This window comes from Brachyhypopomus gauderio, chromosome 6 (genome assembly GCF_052324685.1).
Source record: "Brachyhypopomus gauderio isolate BG-103 chromosome 6, BGAUD_0.2, whole genome shotgun sequence".
Lineage (NCBI taxonomy): Eukaryota > Metazoa > Chordata > Actinopteri > Gymnotiformes > Hypopomidae > Brachyhypopomus > Brachyhypopomus gauderio.
The window spans coordinates 5126881-5151195 of record NC_135216.1 but is presented as its reverse complement, the minus strand read 5'-3'; the positions used below and the strand labels follow the sequence as shown (position 1 = coordinate 5151195).

Here is a 24315-nt window from a genome sequence, read left to right as displayed (position 1 = left end):
AAAAAAAAAATGTGTGTCAACTCCAACCTATCATTTGACAAATACATAGATAGTACTACTAGGATAGCATTTCTACATCTACATAACATTGCCAGTGGCTTGCTCACTGAGAGCTTGCACTCAGGCACTTTGTGACACTGCTTTGTGACAACTGTTGTAAAAAGCACTAAATACATTTTAAATAAATAAATAAGTTTTGATTTGAAGGAGAGGAAGGGAACAGGGACAGAAATTATAAAATGGATGGACATGGAGCCTAAGTCCAAAATGGAGGAACAATGTGCACTAGAGGCAGTTAGGGATCCTTTAGGGTTTAGGGCAAGACAGTGCACTTACCACCATGAGGACAGACAGTGATACCAAAAGATTACCAGGGACTATAAAATATGTCAATATTTATTCACAGACCAATGTGGGACTTCACATTGTTTTAGTTACAATCAACAAATCACAGAGGAACATATCCAGATGAGAATATATAAATGTCCAGACAGCTGATCTCATCAGCATAACATGTTTAAACAGCTGCAGTACAACAATTACGACTGACCATTAAGAAAACACCAACTACTCTCTTCCTAAAGATTTATGGATTTGTGCAGGATGTCATGGATTTTGCTCCTAATATTACATACTTAACTCTGGAGGGACATGTGGAGTTACAAAACTATAAGTTTATTTATTTTACAATTACATTGACAGTATACATATTGATAATTTGCTGTAATGCTGTAGTTATTTTTGTGATATACACAAACAAACATCTTCATGAGCCTATGTATATATTCATTGCTGCCTTGCTGTTAAATTCTGTTTTTGGAGCAATTGCACTTTATCCTAAACTACTTTATGATTTACTCTCTGAACAACAAGTTATTTCGTACCAAGCCTGTATGTTGCAAGCCTTTTGCATTTATACATATGCTACATCAGAGTTTACACTGTTATCTGCCATGGCCTATGACAGATATGTGTCTATATGTAATCCATTACAATATTCAACTCTTGTAAACATGTCCACTGTCAAAAAGCTTTTATTTTTCTGTTGGTTTTTGCCTTCCTGTGAAAATGCTATATTAATTATTTTAACATATCGCCTTCAACTGTGTAAATTCAAATTGAATAGAATATACTGTAATAATTATTCAATTGTTAAATTAAGCTGTGGAGACATTTCTGTTAACAATTCATATGGACTGTTTGTGTTAACCGTTTCTGTGTTTCCACCAGCAATCTTCATAATTTTCTCATATATGAGAATTCTTGCAGTATGTTTGAAGAATTCCAAAGATTTCAGAGGAAAATCTCTACAGACCTGCATCCCACATCTCTTTATTTTTATTACTTACAGTATCACAACATGTTTTGAAGTTATCAATAGCAGATTAGAAGCAAATTTACCTCACATTTTAACTATGATTATGTCAGTTGAAAATTTGGTTTTTCCTCCTCTAATCAACCCAATTATATATGGATTAAAACTGAAGGAGATTTTAAACAGAATTAAGGTATTTATTGGGAAAAGGGAAAGAGTCATGTCTTAGTAGAATTCATTTTTCTGTGTTTATGAACTTTACTGTTTTTCAGACAGATGTTTCCTTGAATTTGTCACCAATTCAATTGATTGTAGTAACTGACAACACAAAATATGTGAGTGAAAAACTAATAAAAATAATGTGCTCTGGACTTCCGGTATGGCGCAGACACAAGTAGCAGCCTAAGTTTGAGGCTCCCAGACGGTCTTATTCCCCCTCTAACAAATACTGAGTATTGAAGCCGAAAAGTGTACCTTATGTCATGGAAGGGGGACATAAAAGAAAGACAAGAGGAAATTTGCAACAAAACCTTAAGATGGACGATAAACCCTCGAATGAAAACGAAGAGGCTGGCGACGACGCTAGCAACCCTACCGGACACGAAGCTATGGAGGCTATTCAAGCTAATATCATTAGCGAGATACAGGGGATCCGTTCGGACATGAAAAAAGAGCTTGGCGAAGTGGTGGGACTGTTGAAAAAGGAACTGGTGGACTTTAGAGAGGAAGTCAACCAGAAGCTGAACTTTATCGGATCTGATCTGAAAGAAATAACTGGCAGAGTTGAGGAGACGGAGCGGCGAATAGCTGAAATGGAAGAGTGGAGCGCCGAAGCTAAGCAGGTACTCTCTCATGTTTTAGAGCTCCAAGAGAATACTCAAGCGCAGCTAACAGAGCTGGAGGCGCGTTCACGCAGAAATAACATACGGATACACGGAATTGAGGAGGGAGCAGAGGGAGATAATATGGAGGAATTTCTAAAAAAATTTATCACAACAGAGTTATCTTCTCCCAACGCTACCCTCGACATACAGCGCTGCCACCGATCCCTTGGACCTAGACCACCACAAGGTTCTAACCCAAGGTCTATAGTGATCTGTTTCCAGGAGTATAAAACAAAAGAAATGGTTCTTCGATCTGCCTGGAAAAAGAAAGAGATACACCACAGAGGCAAAAGAGTGTTTTTTGAGCAAGATTACCCTCCCGAAATACTCAGGAAAAGAAAGGCATTTTCCACAATTAGAAAAGCGCTTAAAGAAAAGGGACTCCGCTTCCAGACGCTTTACCCTGCGAAACTCAGGGTCTTTTTTGACAACGGGCCAGTTATCTACAACAGCGCACCAGAGGCGAGAGAGGATTTGAAGAGTAGGGGAATGGACTCCCTGGATGCGGAGCCCCCAGAGCGAGGTACTCTTACGACGAGAATGACACAACTTTCATGGGAAGCTGCGGGCGGAACATCACGTCGACACCGCGAAGCCCGTCTGAAGCACATTCGGGAGAAGTTAAAAGGATTTCGTCACTGCGGAGACACAACACAAAAACCCGCTAACACGACGGACTGATTGGTTTCCAAGAAAAGAAAAAAAGAGAGAGGAATAAAAGAAAAGTCCGGTAACAACAATAAGTAGCTCTTAAAAGATACGGAAAATTTCCTGTTGTAAGCTTAGAACCTTAAAACCGACCGTATGTCTGGTAATTGATATCCGCGTTCTATGTGCACAGTTCTGATCCCAAGTGATCAGAAACACCAGGTTGCACTAGGTAGGGCCCCTTTAGTTCTAAGGGCTTCCCTTCCTAACTTAGAAGTTGAGTTCACACTTCGAAGATGGAGGTCACCGTTGTTAAATATGACTGTTTGCAAGTTAAGTTTCCTTTTGTTTTTTGGGCAGATTCGTTGTTTAGGTTACCATGTGATATTTAAATATTTAGGTGAAGAGTTTTTCTTTTTTGAAGTGAAATGCAACATCAACAATATAAAGTAATTTCTCTCAATGTAAATGGGTTACATAACCCTATAAAAAGGAGCAAGGCCATATCTAAAATGAAAAAAGAAAAACAAGACATCATTTTCTGGCAAGAGACACATCTTTCAAATAGTGAACATGAGAAGCTGCGGAAAATGGGGTTTAAGAACCTATATTACTCTTCTTTTGGAAATAAACATACAAGGGGGGTAGCTATACTTATCTCAAACAGAATAAATTTCCAGTTTTCCTCACAGATTACTGACAAAGAGGGGTGTTACATAATGGTTAAAGGATTTCTTGATCATAAAGAAGTTACACTGCTGAATGTATACAGACCACCAGGCAGTGATAAACGGCTGATTAAAAATATTTTTAACTCAATATCTTTGGAAACATCAGGGGTGCTGATATGCGGGGGTGATTGGAATATCCATTTGCACCCCTCATTAGATTCCTCAAGTAAAACAATAAAGATTAACCCTGCTGCAACATATATTAATAAATTGCTAAAAGAATCTGGCTTAGTAGATGTCTGGAGGGATTTCCATCCACGTGATAAACACTTTACTTTTTTTTCCCATGCACACTCTATCTACACAAGAATTGATTATTTTTTTATGTTTGATTCAGAGAGACACAGGATTCAGAGCTGTGATATAGGGGTAAGGGACATCTCTGACCATGCAGGTGTATATTTAACATTACATTTAGACAACAAACCCAAAGAGACCCTATGGAGACTTAACACTAGCCTTCTGAACGACCCTCTACTCTTAAAATATATAGAGAAAGAATTTGAAGAGTATATGATTAATAACAACAATGGAATGGTAGCGCCCAGCGTGTTGTGGGACGCTGCAAAAGCTGTAATTAGAGGCAAACTTATAATGTGGACAGCTCGCAGGAAAAAGGAAAAAGAAAAACAAATGAGAGACCTAACTAAAACATTAAAACACCTGGAAAGTAAACATATGATACATAATGAAATCCATGTTTTAAACCAGATTCAAAATACAAAGCAACTTCTAAATAATTTATATGAAAATCAAATGGAGCAGAAATTGAAACTAATTAAACAAAACTATTATGAGAATGGCCCAAAATTTAAGAAGTTATTGGCGTGGAGATTACGTAAGCAGCAAGCAGAAAGATTTATACGGAAAGTAAAAGATCCCCAGACTAACAAATTATGTGACAAAATGGAAGATATACAACACTCCTTTGAAAAGTATTACACAAAATTGTATGCCCAACCTATAGCAGCCGAATTACAAGACGTGTCACAGTTTTTGAGGTCTTTAGATCTACCATCAATAGGAACTGAACAAAATAGAATATTAACTCAGGAGATAACAGAGGAAGAAATAGGTAAAGCTATATCAAGACTGAAAACTAATAAAATGCCAGGTGCCGACGGTTACCCATCGGAATGGTATAAAACCTCTAGAAAGATAATAATACCGTTACTTAATGACTGCTTTAATTATGTTCTTAAGGGGGGAGAACCCCCTTTGTCTTGGAGACAAGCAGTGATCTCAGTAATACCCAAAACAGGCAAAGATAAAACAGAATGTGGTTCTTATAGGCCTATTTCTGTTCTTAACATAGATTACAGGTTATTTGCATCAATACTAGCAGCACGATTGGAAGATATCATCCCAGACCTGATAGATACAGATCAAACGGGTTTCGTAAAAAACAGACATACCCAGGACAATGTGAGACGTGCTCTTCATCTTATCGCCCATATGAGAAACAGCCAAGCTGAATCTTTGGCTCTTAGTCTGGACGCCGAGAAGGCGTTTGACTCAGTTCGATGGGAATATCTGTATTTAGCTCTCAAACGATTCGGTTTTGATAATCAAACGATTAATTGTCTGAAATGCCTATATTGCTCTCCAACAGCCAGAATTAAAATAAATGGGAATCTATCCAAAACAATATCTCTTGAAAGGGGATGTCGACAGGGATGCCCGCTTAGCCCCACACTTTTCGCCCTTTTTATCGAACCTTTAGCACAGGCAATTAGAGAGGATAAAGATATAACAGGCGTGTTGATTATGAATACAGAATATAAAATATGTCTTTATGCAGATGACATACTTTTGACCCTGACTAAACCGGAAGCAAGTTTACCTAAATTGTTGTCTCTGCTTAAAAGATTCGGAACATATTCAGGCTATAAACTAAATTTACATAAAACTCAAACTCTTACCTTTAACTATAACCCACAGGAAAAAGTTCACAAAAGGCAAATATCTAAATGGGAAAGTATCATAATTAAATACCTAGGTGTGCGAATACCTAAGGACCTATCTGGTATTTATTTGCATAATTATACCCCACTAACAGCTGAAATCAAAGCAGACTTACATCGTTGGTCATTATTACCAATGAATATGTCCAACCGAATAGATGTTATAAAAATGAATATATTACCTAGGATGCTTTTTCTTTTTCAATCATTACCGGTGGAAATACCGCTCAAACAGTTTCATGAGTGGAAAAGAATGATCTCAACCTTTATTTGGGGAAAACAAAAACCAAGAATTAGGCTACAGACACTACAGTTACCCAGGGAACAGGGTGGAATGGCCTTACCCTGCTTAGAAGACTATTATAGAGCAGCACAGTTACGTTTTCTGGTATGTTGGTGTGATCCGGAACATGATGCAAAATGGAAGGATTTAGAACAAAGCCAATTGAATATACCCCTGCCATCTATACTAGGTGATAAAAACCTTTTAAAGAAATACCTGGATAAGGTTACCGGCTGGATGGCTGTCCCTCTAAATATTTGGTATAAAGAAATTAAAGATTCGAAATTTGAAAGGAATGCACGAAGTTTACGTTGGATAACATATGACACAGAATTCACACCAGCTAAATTGGACACCAGATTTAAATATTGGATGGATAAAGGCATAACTTCATACTGTACAATATTCGCCAAAAAAGATTTAAATACCTATCGACAACTTACAAAAAAATATAATTTAGAGAAACAGGATTTCTTTAGATATCTTCAATTGAGATCTTACTTTAACAAAAACATCAAAACGGTGGGAGAAAAAGGAATGACTTTAATTAAGATATTTATTGACTCATACAAAGGGAACACCAACCGAGGATTAATCTCAAGAATCTACTCATCTCTACAGCTGGAAAGGGGTCTCTCCACAATGTACGTTAAGTCAAGATGGGAGAAAGAAGCCAATATAAAGTTAGCTGAGGATGACTGGCTAAACATATGCAGGACAATGTCTACTACCTCTAGCTCAGGTCTTTGGAGAGAATTTACCTGGAAAAACACTTTAAGATGGTTTATAACCCCGAATATTAAAAAATTACAAAGTAACAATGAAATACATGGCCGGTGTTGGAGAATGTGTGGTAATATGTCTGCAGGTCATTTTCATATTTTCTGGGAATGTCCAAACATTTCCACTTACTGGGTAAAGGTGGTAAAGGAGATCAGAGCAATACTTAATCTTGAACTTGATTTTGATTTCAGTGTCATTTACTTGGGAAACATACCAGCTGGAGTGAGAAAACAGGATAGATACCTCTTACAACTTCTATTAGCAGGTAGTAAAAAAGCAATAACTAGGAGATGGCTAAGCACAGAATCCCCAACTCTCTCTGAGTGGGTAGAAATTATTCAGGAGATTTATGCTATGGAGAGAATGACTTTCTCATTAAGACACGCCTCTAACAGATGTGAAAAGTACTGGAGAAACTGGACATCATACTTGGCTTTGAAATGATATACCTTCTCATGTAATATTGTTGTTTTTCTGACCACACGTGTGTGGACGTATATGTGTGTATGAGGGTCCCCCCCTCTCCTTTTTTACCACTCTGTAATTGCTAATAACCCTCCTGTATTAGCAGCTATGTAACCTTGCTGAGGACAAAAAAGACAACAGATATATAGCACAATGTAACTCTTTTTCTTTACATATGCATGTATGTGGAAAGCATTTCAACTCTTTGATAATGGTCCCTGACTTCTCCTGATCTGCCTTTTCTTTTTGTTATTGTTGCTGATATCTATGTTCCCTTCTATTGAATATAAAAAAATAACAATAAAAACAAATTATAAAAAAAAAAAAATAATGTGCTCTGTGTATTATTACAGATTATTATATTTTCACCTCCTTTGTTCTGCAGTAGGCATTGTAAGGAAGCCACTGCAACAGAACATCTGAAATAAAGTAGACCTCCGAACAGTATTCAATCCCGATATCAATGCTTTGGGATTGTATAGCTAAGATCAGAACATCAGATTAGACAAAATACATTAACAAATTAATAAAAAATGAATAATCTGAACAATTTATACAATATTAAAAAGGAACATTTTAATTCATTACCGTTTTAAGCATTTGACATTATGCTCTCATCAATAATAACATGATAAATATGCTTCATCATTTACTTGATAGTTTAAAAAAATTATATTTCATCTTCACACTTTTTATGTTTAATTGTATTTCACTCTTGTACGTTTTTGTGAAGATCTTTCTGAGGTGATACATAAAATCTCTCTTGAAATCTATTAAATGTATTCTTTTATTCAATTATTTAATACAAATATAAATTTCTAAATATATAGGAATAAGAAATGTGTAAATATCAATGTTTGTATGTAGTAAAAATACACTAGTCCATTAACATTAGAAATATATTATACTTAGAATGATGAGCATATGAGCGGCTGAAAAGGCAATTATGTAGTGAATGTATATTACAAAATCTATTACAAAACTGTTTAAACTTTAATGTTTACTTGAACCATTAGCATTTCCTATCCATTTCATATCATTTATTTAATATAATACTTAATGTAATACTTATTTTTTGTTTCTAATCCTGATTTACTCTACTTTTACTTGTATTTTTGTTAAGGCTTTTTGATGTGTTACATATCAAGATGTAATAGACTTTGTTTTTTAATGCTTTGTTTTTTAGATATTTGTGTAAAGGACTTTGAATTGCTATAGTATATGAAAAGTGCTATACAAATTAACTTGGCTTTCCTTGTCTTATGTTCCCTTCCCTTGTACTGTGCTTCACACAGTAATATGATTTTTTTTATTTTATTTTAATACAGGTTGCTATCTTTTCATATAACAGCATCTGACAGAAAGTGCTGAACCACTGTAATCTTCCATAGTTACTGTGAAAGCACAGATTTGCAAGATATACAGAAAGGATCTTTACTGCCCATGACAAAATACATAAAGTAGCTGAAAAGCCAGCAGAAACAGCTCTGAGTGACAGTGCACAGCTGACAGTACACAACACCAACACAGAATCTGTTGGCTTACATAGGGCTGCAAACACAAGGAGTCAAACATGAAATGAGATAAAAATGAATGACATAAACCAATAAAGGGGTGATTGGGGTCTGGTCAGAGAGTGTGTGTGTGTGTGTGAGTGTGTGTGTGTGTGTGTGTGTGTGTGTGTGTGTGTGTGTGTGTGTGTGTGTGTGTGTGTGTGTGTGCGAGAGAGTGAAAGAGAGAGAGAGATTGGGCTGTGTGTGTGAGAGAAAGAGGGCATGGAAAGGAGTCCAAGTAAATAGCACTGAAAACAAATGTGTTTTTTTTATTTGGTCAAAAGTAGTATTATTTAGAGCAATACACCATGTCTTTCCTGTGGCAAATTCCACAATTGTCTGGCTGGGGTGGAATTCAGAGTCATCATTATACGATAAATCATTGGGGAAATAATCTGCGACTTCATTTTCTCTAAATATAGGGATCAAGCTAATCTATCAACTGATATCAAATGTTCAGTGGCAGGGTCAGAGGGATCTCGGAAAAGATCCGTTCTCACTGCCCCAGCCCACAGACAGAGGTCCTCACCAGACTTCACTCTTCAGCTGTTCTGCTTTATAGCTGATTATGTCTCCAATTTATACTTGCCTGCTTCAGCATCCCATTGTGAAGTATTGCCTACTCATTCCTGATCATACATAGCATTTGATAAATGCAGGGTTGCCAACTTTTGAAGTTCACTTGGACCTAGTAACTCATTGAATCATAGATGTGGATCAGAGGTAAATAAACTTAGTTTTTTTTTCGGTGTGAGATATCGGAAGTGTGGCGTGAGAGCGTGTGAAAACGGTCAAATGCGTGTGTCTCACACTCAATGCGTGACAGTTGGCAACCCTGTAAATGAGAATTTGTTTGCCTATCTGTTGATAGTATTACTGCCTGTCTTTGACTTCTGCCTTTGTCTCACCCCTCTTGTGACTCTTTCTGCTTCCTGGATTGCTCTCTCTGTTACTGACCATTGACCTCTACATAGTGTTTCTCTCTACTGCCTCACCCTCTGGTACCTCATCCCAGTCTGTTATCTTGTTGCCAACTTGGACTGTCGACTTTATACACTGCTCTTTAAATTGTTCCACTATTAAAAAGCTGTGGTTTAAATTTGCTTATGGATCTTTACTCTCGATCTGAGTACCTGGCGTTACACAAAGACTGGAGGAGAATTGGGCTTAAACACTTCCGTACATGAAGGTGCTCATACAGGGCTTACTGGTACTGGGGAGACATCCTTATGAGAAAGATTTAACCTTTTCCAAGCCCATACTTTTAAGCATCACATATTTTAAATAGTAGACACACACTAGAGCAGTACTTTTGCCATGATGCTGGCTGCTCTTTTAGATCAACAATATAAAACTGGGCTTCTGTCACCAGGCTATTGTAAGACGTTGCTGTAAAACCTCTCATAGCAGAAGAATATTAAAAAAAAGCACAAAATACTCCATCTGTTTCCAGCGCTATTGATCAGCCAGAGGCAGCCGGAACCTTGTCAGGTTCAGGCTCAGTTGATGTTTTTGAATTTTGTTTCCACTGACATCTTTGACATGGAAAAGGCTTATACATTGCAAAGTGTTTAATGTATTACAACAAATTATACCCAGTACAGTGTACCCAGTTCACTGCCCTGTCAACATGCACCGTCACTTGTTAAATACCTCATACAGCAAGCCCACACTGTAAAAAATCCAACTTTTGTTTAGTTCTCGAAACTAAAGTAAGAATGTAATTTGAACAAAAAAAAAAGTTCACATATCATCTTAAGTAATTTCAACAAATTCAGATCCAACGTATTCCTAACTTATTTTCCTTTGTCGATGTAACTTACTATTTTACGTTTCTTGTCCACTGTACTAACTTGTTTAATGATGCGCACTTCAAGTTAGTAGCATTTGCTACGGGGTTTCCCGGCTGTGCAGGAGCTTATGCACGTTTGCAAGTCCTTTAGCTACCGCAACCGCACGAGGTATGTGTCACGGAACAGCTCCGGACCCTTCCCTGTGGGCGTGTGTTTACGTCGTCTGCGTCTTGCCGTCTGCGTCAGTGGATTCTCGTGGGTGTGGTTTGTTTGTGTGTGTTCATCCGTCCCACCTGTGGAACATCTCGTAATCACTCGGGGCTCATGTTGCCTGTCTATTTAATGTGCGTTCGCGCAGTGTCTTGTGCTTGTCGTTGTCTGATTCTCCACGTTACGTGTTCGTAGAAGTGTTTCTGTGTGCGCTGTCTTGCGCTTATGTTAAATAAAAGCAGTGACGTTGGCTGCAAAAAGAAGGATCCGTGTCTCGTCCTTCTGCCCACACCCAGCGTTACAGTATGGAGTACATTTTCAGTAGTAAGTCATGTTGCAGATAAATTTACTTTATTTTCACATTTCTCAAGATTGTATACTTAAAGGGTCAAAGTAATTCTTGAGGTTAAAATCAAATGTTTCAATATCATAAGCCAAATAACACTTATATATGACTATATACCCAGCGGTCTTGTATAAACAGGTATAGAAAATGTTATTTTCAAATAAGTCACTTTCAACAAAGTTTTAATGTGTGTTAATGGTCTCGTTTCCACTAAAGGCCAATGCAGTTAAGATGTAGCAGTGTTAGCATAGTTCTAAATGTATGCAGACATTCTTACATAAGCCTGGTAGTGTATAAGTAAAGGACATTATTGTCAAACAATCATTTCGAGATGTTGTAGACGTCCTAATTCTGATGTAGCAACAAAGCAAATGGAAAAATAAACCATAGACGGTCCTCACATTTGCGACTTTAGCTAGCAGGCTAGCTAGCAACCACCGGCAGTGAAAAGAGGTCTCCTGCCCCGCGCCGCTTAAATTAACACATAGGCTATAATGAATTCTGAGTGAATGTTCTTCACTTTAGGCTTTAGTGTCCTGCTGTGTGTTTCGATATGAACGTTTCCGTGACACTGTAATATGTAAATATTTAAGCAGTTCTCTCATCATTGATATTTTTAATATTGTATGTCTGTCTATGGTTATTTGTGCTTCTTGGCAAACGTGTAACTTGCAAAATTCTAGGTAATGACATTGACTCCTGTAGTTATGGTTGCCACCTAGGTCTGACAAAAAACAAGGACACTGTCATACTGACACAGGGTGGCGAGTGTAATCTGTTGAGGGGGGGGGTGGCGAACGTAAGTTGTTGAGCGGGGGGGGGGGGGTCTGGGTGGCGGCGAATGTAACACTCTACAGGAGGGGTTGAAAATGAACACAGCGAGCGAAAAAAACACATTTAAAGTGAGCAGAGACAGTCTGAATCGTGGTTTGAACTAACCTAGTTTTTTTGCCGGGACCGAATATTAAAAAGAAGAAAAATCAGGACAAACCGGGACAGCCCGGGAAAACCGGGACAGGCACGCGAAAGCCGGGACAGTCTCAGGAAAACCGGGACAGGTGGCATCACTACCTGTAGTTAGCAGGCCCGTCGCGATGGGGCAGGCAAACCAGGCAATTGCTTGGGGCCCCAAGCTGGCCTGGGGCCCCCAGACAACAACAGGTTAAGAATTAAATGCAGCAACAAACTGTGTGAGCTCCCCTTTACATTCTCAAAGTCATGAGCAATGACACTGTTCTCAGAATCCCCCTCAAGGGGGCCCCTCCCACCAGCTGCTGAAGGCAGGCAGACACTGTCCTGGCAGACAGCCAAGTTTTAGATGCCGGCAAATATGAAACTTAACCATGAAGCGAATTGATCCATCAGGAAGCCAAAAGAGAAAACAAAAGAAGGAAGAGGAACACAAAAAAACACAAGACAGTGGTAAGTGATGATTTACACTGGATAAATTAGGCCTACCTGTCCAAATGGTGTAATTTAGCAGCAGGTAGGCTAAAAACAATATATACGTCCCGGGTAGTGTTGCCACCTGTCCTGGTTTTCCCGGGACTGTCCCGGTTTTCACGTGCCTGTCCCGGTTTTCCCGGGCTGTCCCGGTTTTTCTTCTTTTTAATAATCAGTCCCGGAAAAAAACTAGGTTAGTTAAAACCACGATCCACGATTTCTCGCTGTGTCAGTATGACAGTGTCCTTGTTTTTTGTCAGACCTAGCAACCCTAGTCCCGGGTAATCCCATACCTAGGTTGGGGGGGACCCCGGTTGGTGTCTTTGCTTGGGGCCCCCAAATACCTTAAAACGGCACTGGTAGTTAGTAGTAGTCTGACTCAATGGTATCTTAAATAGAATAGAATAGAATAGAATAACATTTATTGTCCACAGTGTGGAAATTCATCTTTGATCACTCATGGCATACACCCCACAACATATAACATTTAACATATAACAAAAAAAAAAAAAAAAAAAAAAAAAAAAAACATTCATTCATTCATAATTTCTACAGCATTTGATAAAAAAGCTCGCTTATAAATATTCCTAGTAGCTTTTGGCACTCTATACCGTCTACCTGATGGCAGCAGTTCAAATTGTGAGTTCATTGGGTGTAGAGGATCCTTTATAATCTTAAATGCCTTCCTTTGCACACGATCCCTATAAAGATCCTTCATAAGTCTCTGTCCTCTTCCTACTAGTTTACTACCTAATTTTACTATTCTCATAAGCTTCCCTTTGCCCTTACAGCTCAGGTTCCCAAACCAGACTGTAACATTATAACACAGTACACTTTCGACCAAAGAGCGATATGCTAGTTCCACAATATTTGGACTAACCTCAAACTCGCACAGTTTTTTGATGAGATAAATACGCTGCAGAGCTTTCTTATAAATAAACTCACAGTTTCCCTCAAAGGCCAAACCACTGTCCAAAACTGTGCCCAGATATTTAAAACAACTGACTACTTCTATTGCCTTCCCCTTGATACTCACCAGAGGCTGGGATTCACTGTGGCCTCTCCTATGAAAAATCATCTCCTTTGTCTTCTCCTCATTAATTTCCAACCTACTCAACTCACACCACTCCTGAAAAGCACTAACATGCTCCTGAAACCGTCCCCCATCATGGCCTTCCTTCCCATTAAATAAACCGAGGAGTGCCATGTCATCTGCGTATTTAAATAAGTAAAAACCAGATTCACAAATTCTAAAACCATTTGTATAAATAGAAAACAACACTGGGGATAAAACACATCCCTGAGGTGCACCACTATTTACAACCATCCAATCTGATACTGACCCATTCAAGCTCACACGTTGAGGGCGGTCAGTCAAGAAGTCTTTAATCCATAAGATGATACCACCATTTACCTCTAGTTCTACCAAACGCTGTAATAAAATATATGTTTTCATTGTATTAAATGCCGCACTAAAATCTACAAAAAGGGCTCTAGCGTAGGCCTTTGGCTGCTGGAGATGGCAACTTACTTTATCACAGAGCATAAGAATAGCATCCTCAGCACTCCTCTGACTCTTGTACGCAAACTGAAGTGGATCAAGATCACTCTCTATGCTGGATATGAGATGCTTTTTAACAACCCTTTCCATTGTTTTACACAAAATAGAGGTCAGGGCTACTGGCCGAAAATCATTAAAAGCAGATGCCCCAACTTTCTTAGGCAGAGGCATAATATTAGTCAATTTCCAAGAATGTGGGACAACACCTTTATCTAATAAACGCTGAAAGAGCTGAGTAAAGACTCCTTTCAGCTGATGGACACAAGCCTTAATTACACGACCGCCAAGGCCATCTGGGCCTGGAGACTTCCTAGGCTGTACACAGTTAAGACTGGTTGCAACCTCATTCTCTGTCAATTTTATTGGTGAATATGAAGGGATACTACTCAAAACCCCCTCACACTGTATTTTAAAATCTCCTATATCAAACCTACTATAAAATATATTCAAATCATCCACAAGCAGCGAACCACACGTAAGATTAGGTGTTACCCTCTTTGTCCTACCCATCATCTGATCCAGACCTACCCAAGCTTGTCTGGCATTGCCTGAACAAAACTGTTTCTCAATCTTATCCTTGTATTCCAGTTTTGCCTTTTTAATCTTCCCACGAAGTTCCCTGGTTTTCTCCCTAACCACCTCCCCATCTCCATTCCTAAAAGCAATTTTCTTCTCTTTTATACAGTCCTTCAATTCGCTTGTTAGCCATGGTTTATTGTTTGGAAACAGTTTAATTACCTTACTCTCAGTTACGTTACCCTCACAAAATATAATATATGAAACAATGGTGTCAGTTAATTCATGTTCATCACAACAGTTATCAAAGAACACCTGCCAATCCGTGTCTTCCAAACAATCCCTCATTTTTCCTATACTTTGTTCAGTCCATAAGTTAACAGTCTTTGTTAGTGGCTTACTTTGCTTCAATTTTGCTTTATACTTTGGTAAAAGATGCACAACATTATGGTCTGACTTACCCAGAGGTGGTCGGCACACAGACTTATAGGCCTCCAAAATGTTCCCATAGCACTGATCCAATGTCCGTGTTAAGCGAGTCGGGCAATCCACATACATATGCAAATTAGGCAAGCATACAGACAGATCACATTTATTAAAATCACCCAAAATAAAAACAGGTTGATTCGCGGAGTGTAAGAGGGCACTGTTATAACTTTCCATAATTCTGAGAGCTGCTCCCTCATAATCCGGACCAGGCACATAAACCAAAATTACAGTCACCTGCCCAAACTCACGGGGGAGATAAAAGGGTCTAAAGGACACCGTAAGTATCTCAAGATCGGGCGAGCATAACTGCTCTCGTACACAAAAGTTAGTGGCCCAATTATTATCCACATACATACATAAACCGCCTCCGACAGATTTCAGTGATGTACCATGATCTCTGTCCGCTCGGATTATAGTATAGCCGGGTAGAGACAGAGCCACCTCGTTCGACTCCTTCCTCAGCCATGTCTCAGTGAAGCACAAGAGATTGCTCTGCCTGAATTCTCTGTCATACTTCACTTTCGCCGAGAGTTCCTCCACTTTGTTATGCAACGATCGCACATTAGAAAGAGTGATCACCGGCAAGGGAAACCGCTCGCCGCGTCTCCGAAGTCTTTCTCTCACCCCACCTCGTGATCCCCTTTTCTTTGTTCCAACACGCGTTTTCCTCCGGCGACTTTTCCGAATTTGCCTGCTGCAATCCTCTGGTATTCCACTTGTACTTGGGCCAGTTGCTTTCGCAAAACGAAGAGAAAGCAGATCTTCCCGAGTGTATGTGATTTGTTCCGTAATAGTTAATCCGCACGCATTGTCCACTAAAAACCCACAGAGGCACAAGGCCAGCATCATTCTAAAAGGATCCATAACCAATATATCAAACCAATATATAAAACCAAAGAAAAGAAAAAAGAAAAAAATACTAATAATAATAATAAAATATAGCCGCAAGCGGCGATTGGCGGGTTCACACACCAATAGGCATTTTGGCCTCAATAGGCAAAAGGAAGCCCAAAAGGTCCTTTAGACCTAAAAGTGAAAAGAAGCTGTTTGGGTTTGGTCAGTGTGTGCTCTACAGATAGAGTGTGATGACATCTGCGTGTGTCAGAAAGGGAGACACAAAAATAGCACATCTGGCTAGGGCTGCATCTATGTGAACAGTAAAGGAAGGCCTGCACTTGTCTATACATGATTGGGCCTCTATATTACAGACAGAGAGAGATTGAGGGAGCCAGAGACTATGTTTTGTTATTTCACTCCTTGTACACCTAGCACGCCTAACATGACTGCCCGTGTATTCAAAGTATGAATGTAGTCTGCAAAGCCTGGCATTACATGACTGACATGACTGGCATGACTGACATAACTGGCATGACTGTAATGATTTGATGATTTGACTGACATGACTGATATGACTGGACTGAAATGACTGATATGACTGGACTGAAATGATTGGCATGACTGACATGACTGATGTAACTGACATGACTGGCATTTCTGATATGACTGACATCACTGGCATGACTGACATATACTATACATATACTATAGATATGCATACAAACTTTACATACATTTAGGTAGAAGTGTGTGTGTGTGTGTGTGTGTGTGGTAGTGTACTCAAACTATGACAATACATACATATAGGTATAAAGGTGTGTGTGTCTGTGTGTTTGTGTGAGAGAGAGACAAAAAAGAAGCCAAATATCAGTTTGTATGAGCATGTGTTAGTCACTGAGATATGGGTGGGTATGGCTAGGGAAGTGTCATTGTGAATGCTATAGGAAGGCCTGCTTGCGCCTGTATGTGTGTGTGCCTGGTTAATAGACACAGAGAGATCTAGGTAGCCAGAGCAATGTTTACTTAGGGCACAGAGATGGGAGGGGGAATGTGGGTGAGAGTGTGAGAGAGACTGAGTGTGTGTGTGAGTTTCAGCTTGCGTGCGTGTGAGAAGGAGAAGGTGACAGAGGGACTTTACATGCATTTTTATGCATTGTAAATAATACTGCACTGTAGAGCCATACGATAACCGATTTAGATGAAACTTGACAAATTTGTTCAGGATGGGATTCTGAATGGGCTTGTGCATTTTGGTCAGAATTGGATAAAATATGAAAGAGCTTTAAGAATATGAATATTATATGTATCGATGCTGTCCATTAAAAAAATATTTAGCAGGTATAAGTGTCCTCAAATCCAAAATCTTTGGATTGTTTTTTGATTTCACACTCTGTAGAGTATTATAACACTTTGTTTGACATGATAGTATGAAAATCCTAGGAGCAGTATGAAAAGTGATGATTTCAAACTATTATTAACTGTAAATAAACTGTGCATTTTTTAATAGGACATGTAATGGGAAAGTTGTTCGCACTACTGCAAGGAATCAAAAGAGTCCAATTGCATGTTCCCAAGTGGAATTATGTAGGGGATATACTTGCTTTTTTTGCAATAGCGCCCCCCAGTGGCCAATCGACACCCGGCTGGATTATGTCATGGGGGGCGTGCACTTGTCCACACCCAAGAGGTTTCGTGCAGATCGACCAATGGTAAGCCTGTCAAACGCGTGCTGATCACTGATTGGCCGATTACGTCAGCCATTTTGGAAGTATGGCATGTCTGCTTTAGGACCTGGTTTCCAGAGGCCCATAGATGATGTCTGTCAAGTTTCATGTGGATCGGCCAATCTGAGTGCATGGGGCAAATTTTTGCATGTTATAGCGCCCCCTAGCAGGTGAGGTATGGCAACCTCTGCGAGCTGCCCCAGACCCTCACAGGGAAGCTGTCTGTGAAGTGCCATCTCATTACATGCAAGTTTTCTTAAGTTAGAGCTCCATATGCGCAAAATTTACTATTGAATTTACGCCCCCTCATTTGATTGGCTTATACTGACTAGGTAGTGAAGAAATTAGCATTTTTGCTGGATAGATTTTAAAGTTCAGACTCTTCTGAACGTTTTGATACCACATATGTGCATGTATGTGAAAAATCCAGGGACAAGTTTGGGCCCAAAGATGTGTGCGATTTTGCACATTATGCAAATTAACTCGAAATCTAAGTGGGCGGAGCTAAAGGGTCCTTGAGGCTTTTTTGTTTGGTTTTAGCCAAGGAATCCATCAGAAGTTTCGTTTCTATGACCTACGGTGTAGGAGATATGGACCAAAACACAAAATGCTGCGCTATAGCGCCACCATCAGGCCAATGTGGGTCATTGTCTGGGTTTCCCTCATTGCACCTCTGGTGCACCTGTCTGCCAAGTTTGGTGTTTCTGGGCCTTACGGTCTAGGCTGCAGTATGCGTTTTACAGCCTGAAAAATAATAATAATAAGAAAAACTCGAGCAATTACAATAGGGTTCCCACACTATGTGTGTGAACCCTAAAAATAAATAATAAAATAATAATAATTACTACTATAACACCACAAACATTTAGCCACGAGCTCTCAGGGTCATGCAGCAGTGCCGCGCCCCCGGAAATACATTTTACCTAGGACAAATTCTGTCCTATCCGTACTATTACCTAGGATGAATTCTGTGATCGGATGCAAAGAACATTTTGTAAGTCACTCTGGATAAGAGCGTCTGCTAAATGCCGTAAATGTTAATAGATGCTGCTTTTATGTACATTTTAATGTTGTAATGAAATGTGAAATTTTGTAATACTCTTTAATAAATGTTTTATTAATGTTCATCTTGTTGGATTGTGTTCTTTATTGCTATAAAAATACTATATTGCCTTTGTCTTAAAATATTAAGTTGACTGGACTCATTTTTATAAGTTGTGAAAGCTTTTGTTCTCCCAACTAACACTGCTTTGTCCTGTAATTAATTCTATGGACAAAATATTTTAAGTTAAGTGAACTCGTAATATAACGTTATATTTTGAGTTGGGCAGACTTTTGAGTGAAAAGTTCAATTTACTCAAAAAATCACTTGTAATAAGTTGACAATTTTTTTTAATTTGCTGATTTTTTTTTTTTACAGTGACATGTGACATGGAAAAAGGCAATGGACTAATATATTTATATTGACTATATAAATTTATATTGACTAATATACTGTAGTTTTGATACAAGAAATTCCAAGTTGAGAGTAATTGAATTTAATTTATTTACTTGTGGTATTTAATTCTATTTGCATTTACAATTTGGAAATGTATGTTGTGAATTTAAAAATATAACTTATCTAAAAAAGGAAACCGATTGGTCAGTCATTATTAAGTGAAATGTCTTGTTTTCTCTTTTGTGTCATGTAGGGCAACACCCCCTCTCGTAGCTGTCACTCTGGGTTCCCTCATGTCTGTGTTCCCTGCCTGTTTGTCCCGCCCTGCTCGTTGGTTTTGATGATTCCTCGTTTGTTACCACGCCCCTGTGTCATTGTCATCACCCGTCCCTAGTTTAGTTCTGTGTATAAAAGTCCCTGTGTCTCCCATGTCCGTATCGGTCTTTTTGTTTAATCCTGTTCATTGTCATTACGTGAGTTCGCTCTTTTGTATTTCCCGTCCTCCGTGTGTTTTGCCTGTTCTCCCCTGGTTTGCCTGCCTTGTTGTTTTTCCTGTTCGTGTCATGCCTGTGTATATTTCATGTATGGACTGCCCTCCCAATATGACCTGCGCCAGTTATTACGACCCTGATTATGGAATTTCCTTGAATAAATCTCGCTCTCCTCAGCGTTTGTGTCCGCCTCCCTGTTCTGCCCCGCGTAGAACGTTACATTTTGTATTTTTAATTACTCCTTAACTAAGCAATTCTGTTTTATCCGATTACTTGATTAATCGAATCGATTTTTCAGTAGAGTACTCGATTACTGAAATGCTCGATAGCTGCAGCCCTAATATAAATGTTATCAAAAGCCCTGGCAGAGAATTTTAGAATTGAACATGTTAACAGAAAAATAATAGTAGAACAAGTACCAACCAGCAACAACAGGAGTAGTTTTTTTATTTTTTTCCAATTTGCCTTATCAACAAGTTATTGTAATAGAATACATTCCAGCATCCAGCAATCACGACTTCAAGGAATTCTGCTCAACCATGGATATCTGTACCCAACACAGGATTGAGATTGAAGTCATGCACAACAAATGATGTACTTTAGCCGTCTGCCTTTATTGAAACAATAAATGTCATGTTTAAATTAGTGGTGGGCCGTTATCGGCGTTCGATAATGTGATACTCTTATCGGGCTATATAAAAAATATCGCTGTTAATCTATTCTTAAAGTTGGGTTGGGAACTGGGTCAAAATAGGTAAGCAAACTGCTGACATTCACCTTGATAGTTTAGCTCGGTTATATTCCTAACCAAATTGCACAGTAGGGGGCGAGAATGTGTTTTCAAACCTGTGAATTACCACCCACAACAAAATCGCACATGTGCTTACATGGATGCAGCCACAAAGCCGCTAGGTTTGCTTCATGGAAAATTCATTTTTAAGAAGCTTCTTAATGGAGACATTGACAAGACTAAAATTGTTTGCACCTTATGCAACGCGGAATTAGTTTATTGTAGGAGTTTTACCAGTCTGAAGTACCATTTAAACGCAAAGCACTTGTTTGCTTACCCGTTTTGCTGACGCTGGGTCAAGCACTGATGCAGCCCAGCGGAAGAGTCGCCACCGCCGAAAACAGGTTATCAAGCCCTTGTACTAAATGTTGGCTTACATTTCAAATCTCATGTTTAGCCGAATAAACATGTTATCAACCCCCTTTAATGTACTGTATGTAGGCTTGTATGTAGGCTTGTATGTAGGTATGTAGGCAAATTCATGTTTGACTGAATATGCCCTCTTAAAGTATGTAGGCATACAGTACTATTTTCATGTTTAACTGAATAAACCATTGACCACTAGTAAATTTTATTGAGCATGTTTTTTTTCTTCAAGTATCAAAGTAGAACAGCTTTCTCAAGCAGTCATTGATGCATTTTGGAAACAGGAGATGAGCCCCTGGTCTAATGCACCCTCTGTATTAAGAAACCCTATCTCATAAACTGACTTTTAGTCATTACTTGGGTAGCACGCATATTCTGAATGAGCCATTTTAATCTAGAATAATCTAAATTAATTTCAAGATTTCAGTGAGATTAATCTAGATAAAAAATATATATCTATGCCCACCCCCAGTTTCAATAAACTGTGTTGCTGTTGATTATTTTATCAAGCGCTTTATACACTGCCGAGGAGACAAGCGGGTATTTATTTTAAGATGAAGCTCGAATTGGACTGAAGAGTGATCAGAGATTGCTACGGTTTGCGGGAGTATATATATTGTGTATTATATTATCTACGTCAATACCCAGCTGTCACGGTGACAGCTCCGGACCCCTCCCTGTGGGCGTGCCGCTACATTGTCTGCGTGTCGTTATGTCCATGTATGTACTTCCGTGGGCGTGGGTCGTCTGTGAGCGTGTTCGTGGTATCACCTGTACCTTGTCTCGAGGTCACGTGGGTATGTGTAATTCACCTATTTAATGTGCGTTCGCGCAGTGTCTTGTGCTCGTCTTTGTCTAAAGTTCATGCCTGTGTAAGCACTAGCGTCAGCGTGCTTGCACCGTTTGTGCTGAGCTTTGTGTGAATAAACGTATGTTCATCGCCAGACGCTCGTCGTGTCTCCTCCTTCCTCCCGCACGCCAGCGTCACACCAGCATTAAGATTAAATCCAGGGTATGGTTTTGATTATGTGTAGGACGTACTACATTTTGTATAATGCCGACAGAGTTCAATATAGAAGTAAAAGCCCTTATCAGTGGATCCTCCGCGTTCTCAAAATATATGTTAGTCTCCTACCATTATTATTTTGTCACAACATACTGCTAAATTTGCTGCAAAATCTGTGAAATCATTTAAGAAGTCTGAGTACGGCCCTGGTGGTTTGTATAGATGTCCTCTAGTGACATAAATTGAAATCAGCTGACTGCCTTTCACGCACACACCATGACAACCGTCGGGGGACCATGTCCGGACGTTCTCTAAAGGTAACAAAAATAATTGTAATTCAACGACTATACAGGGACATCACCAAACGTCCTGTGAATGTGTCTTTAGGAACGTTCCGCCAGGACTTTGAGGGGACCTACTGGGAACGTCCTTTATGGCCTAGGAATGTCCTATTGCGAACATTATAAAAAACCTAAAAAAAATCAATCTTTTTTTACAAAAAAAAAAGAATGTCCACGAACATTCCCGGAACACTAGACCTGCCATCCACATGCGTGGACATAACATTTTGGGTTGTCTAGACCAGTGTTTCTCAACCTTTTTTCAGTTGTGGCACCCTTTATATGCATGCAAAATTTTAAGGCACCCCAGTTTACAATGCGTTAAAAACACAGGCTTTGGGGGGTGGGGGGGGTGGAGACGTAAGTTGTTGACGGGGGGAGGGGGGGTGTGAACGTAAAATGGACACAAATTAAGTATTATATCGCAATCTATCGATCGCGGGTGGTTGGCGCCAAAGCGAACTAGTAACTCATTGAATCATAGATATGGATCAGATAAATAAACAAGATTTTTTTTCGGATTTGAGATATCGGAAGTGTGCCGTGAGAGCGTGTGAAAACGGTCAAATGCGTGTGTCTCATGCTCAATGCGTGAGCGTTGGCAACCCTGAAAACATACTCTCTGCAACCATCTCCCGGCCAACATAACACAAAAAAAGTGATTATTAAGACAGAGAGCAGATAAATGTGACTTACAGTCAGTGGGAAACCTGCGTAATCACGTGCTGACCTTGGTCATATGCAGGTCATATGCACGCTTTGAGCGTGAGACTCACGCATATTTAGCGATTTCACACGCTCTCACGCCACACATGGAATTTCTCACGCTTGAATATTATTATTATTAATTTATTTTTTAAATAATCTAATCGCCGCACACCGCAGCATATTCAGCCAATCCATCGGTTGTATATTATAACAGGTTGAACCAATCAGAATATAGATCGCGCTGTTTCTTGGTAGACTTTAGCTAGCCCGCTCCCCAACCACACACACACACACACACACACACACACACACACACAGCCGCTACACTAACCATCGCGACAGATTCCAATCCCCCCCGCCTGAAAAAAAGCTCACGCCCACCAAACTTGAGAGATCTGGTCATATGAAATACATTTTAATGATTTTTAAAGCGTATAATAACTTCAAATTTTAAAACTATAGTTTTTTATTTCACATCAGAATATTTTGACGGCACCCCCGATGAAGACAGACGGCACCCCAGGGTGCCGCGGCACCCCGGTTGAGAAACGCTGGTCTAGACCACAGCGCAAAATTTTGCTCTACAATGGTGTCCGCTTACAAGGACGTTATACTGCCCCTTAGTGGTGGCAGAAGTGTATAACACATTACAATTTTGATTCACGATGGCAGACAATACACCCAAAAGTTCGGATGGGAACTCCCGATACAAACGTCGACCAGGTAAACAAATTGATCAGATTTTGTGGCTGATTCTTTTTCTGATATGTATAAAAGTGTTCAATGTTTGTTATGAATGTCAAATTTTACAAAAGTTAGCAACTTTTAACAATTAAACATGACTTACATGTGGACTTGCGAACTTAGTTCAGTTGATAGGACGTCATATATGTTAACAATGACAGTATTTTGGGATGTTTTAGGTTAAAAAAAGTTTTTTTACCATGCTTTATAAATAAATCTACATATTTTTTAATTAGATTTTTTTTCTCTTGATGTTTTATTTTTCAGTGCGTTATTCTCTATCTCAAGCACTGGAGTTACTTATTGGAGACAACTCAGAGGTGGAAAATTTGTCAGACACTGATGATATTGTGGGGGACACTGAATATCAACCCCCACAACAAGAGCCAAGCAGCAGTGAGGAGGACAGTAGTGGGTGGGATGACACCATTCCACAGCCCTCTCAGCTTACCAGGGGACATACACATCACCATGATGTATATGAGGAATATTGTTCAGATCATGACATTGCCAGATCACGCACTCCTAGACGTCACTCTCGAACACGGCAAGAGCAGGCTGATATCTCAAACCCTGAAGAGACAACACCAGGACCAAGCCATCAAGAACAGTCCAAGGAAGGGTGTGGGATGCGATGGAGGTCTTCTTCACTAATATCAAATCAAGCCCAGTTTATGCATGAGGAGGACCAATTTGAGCATGAGTGGGCAGACAACTGCCAGAGATGGGACAAAAAACTGAAACAATGTGACCATCTCGCGATCAAATATCATCCGTCAATACAACTCTAAGATGGGTGGAGTTGACCTTGCAGATAGAATGATGAATTCTCCAGGGTTACACTAAGAAGACACTAAATTACTAAACAGGAAACAGTAGTACTGAC

General features: G+C 39.3%; 1 protein-coding gene across 1 annotated transcript; it reads left to right on the top strand.

Moving 5' to 3' along the window:
• The first annotated feature begins 602 nt into the window (after positions 1 to 602).
• LOC143516149 (olfactory receptor 10J4-like) lies at positions 603 to 24083 on the top strand. The gene is made up of 4 exons (XM_077007737.1): positions 603 to 1508; positions 4395 to 4416; positions 23718 to 23840; positions 23959 to 24083. Exons 1-4 carry the CDS (start codon positions 609 to 611, stop codon positions 24081 to 24083), a joined length of 1170 nt encoding a protein of 389 aa, XP_076863852.1. The 5' UTR covers positions 603 to 608.
• Positions 24084 to 24315: the final 232 nt, after the last annotated feature.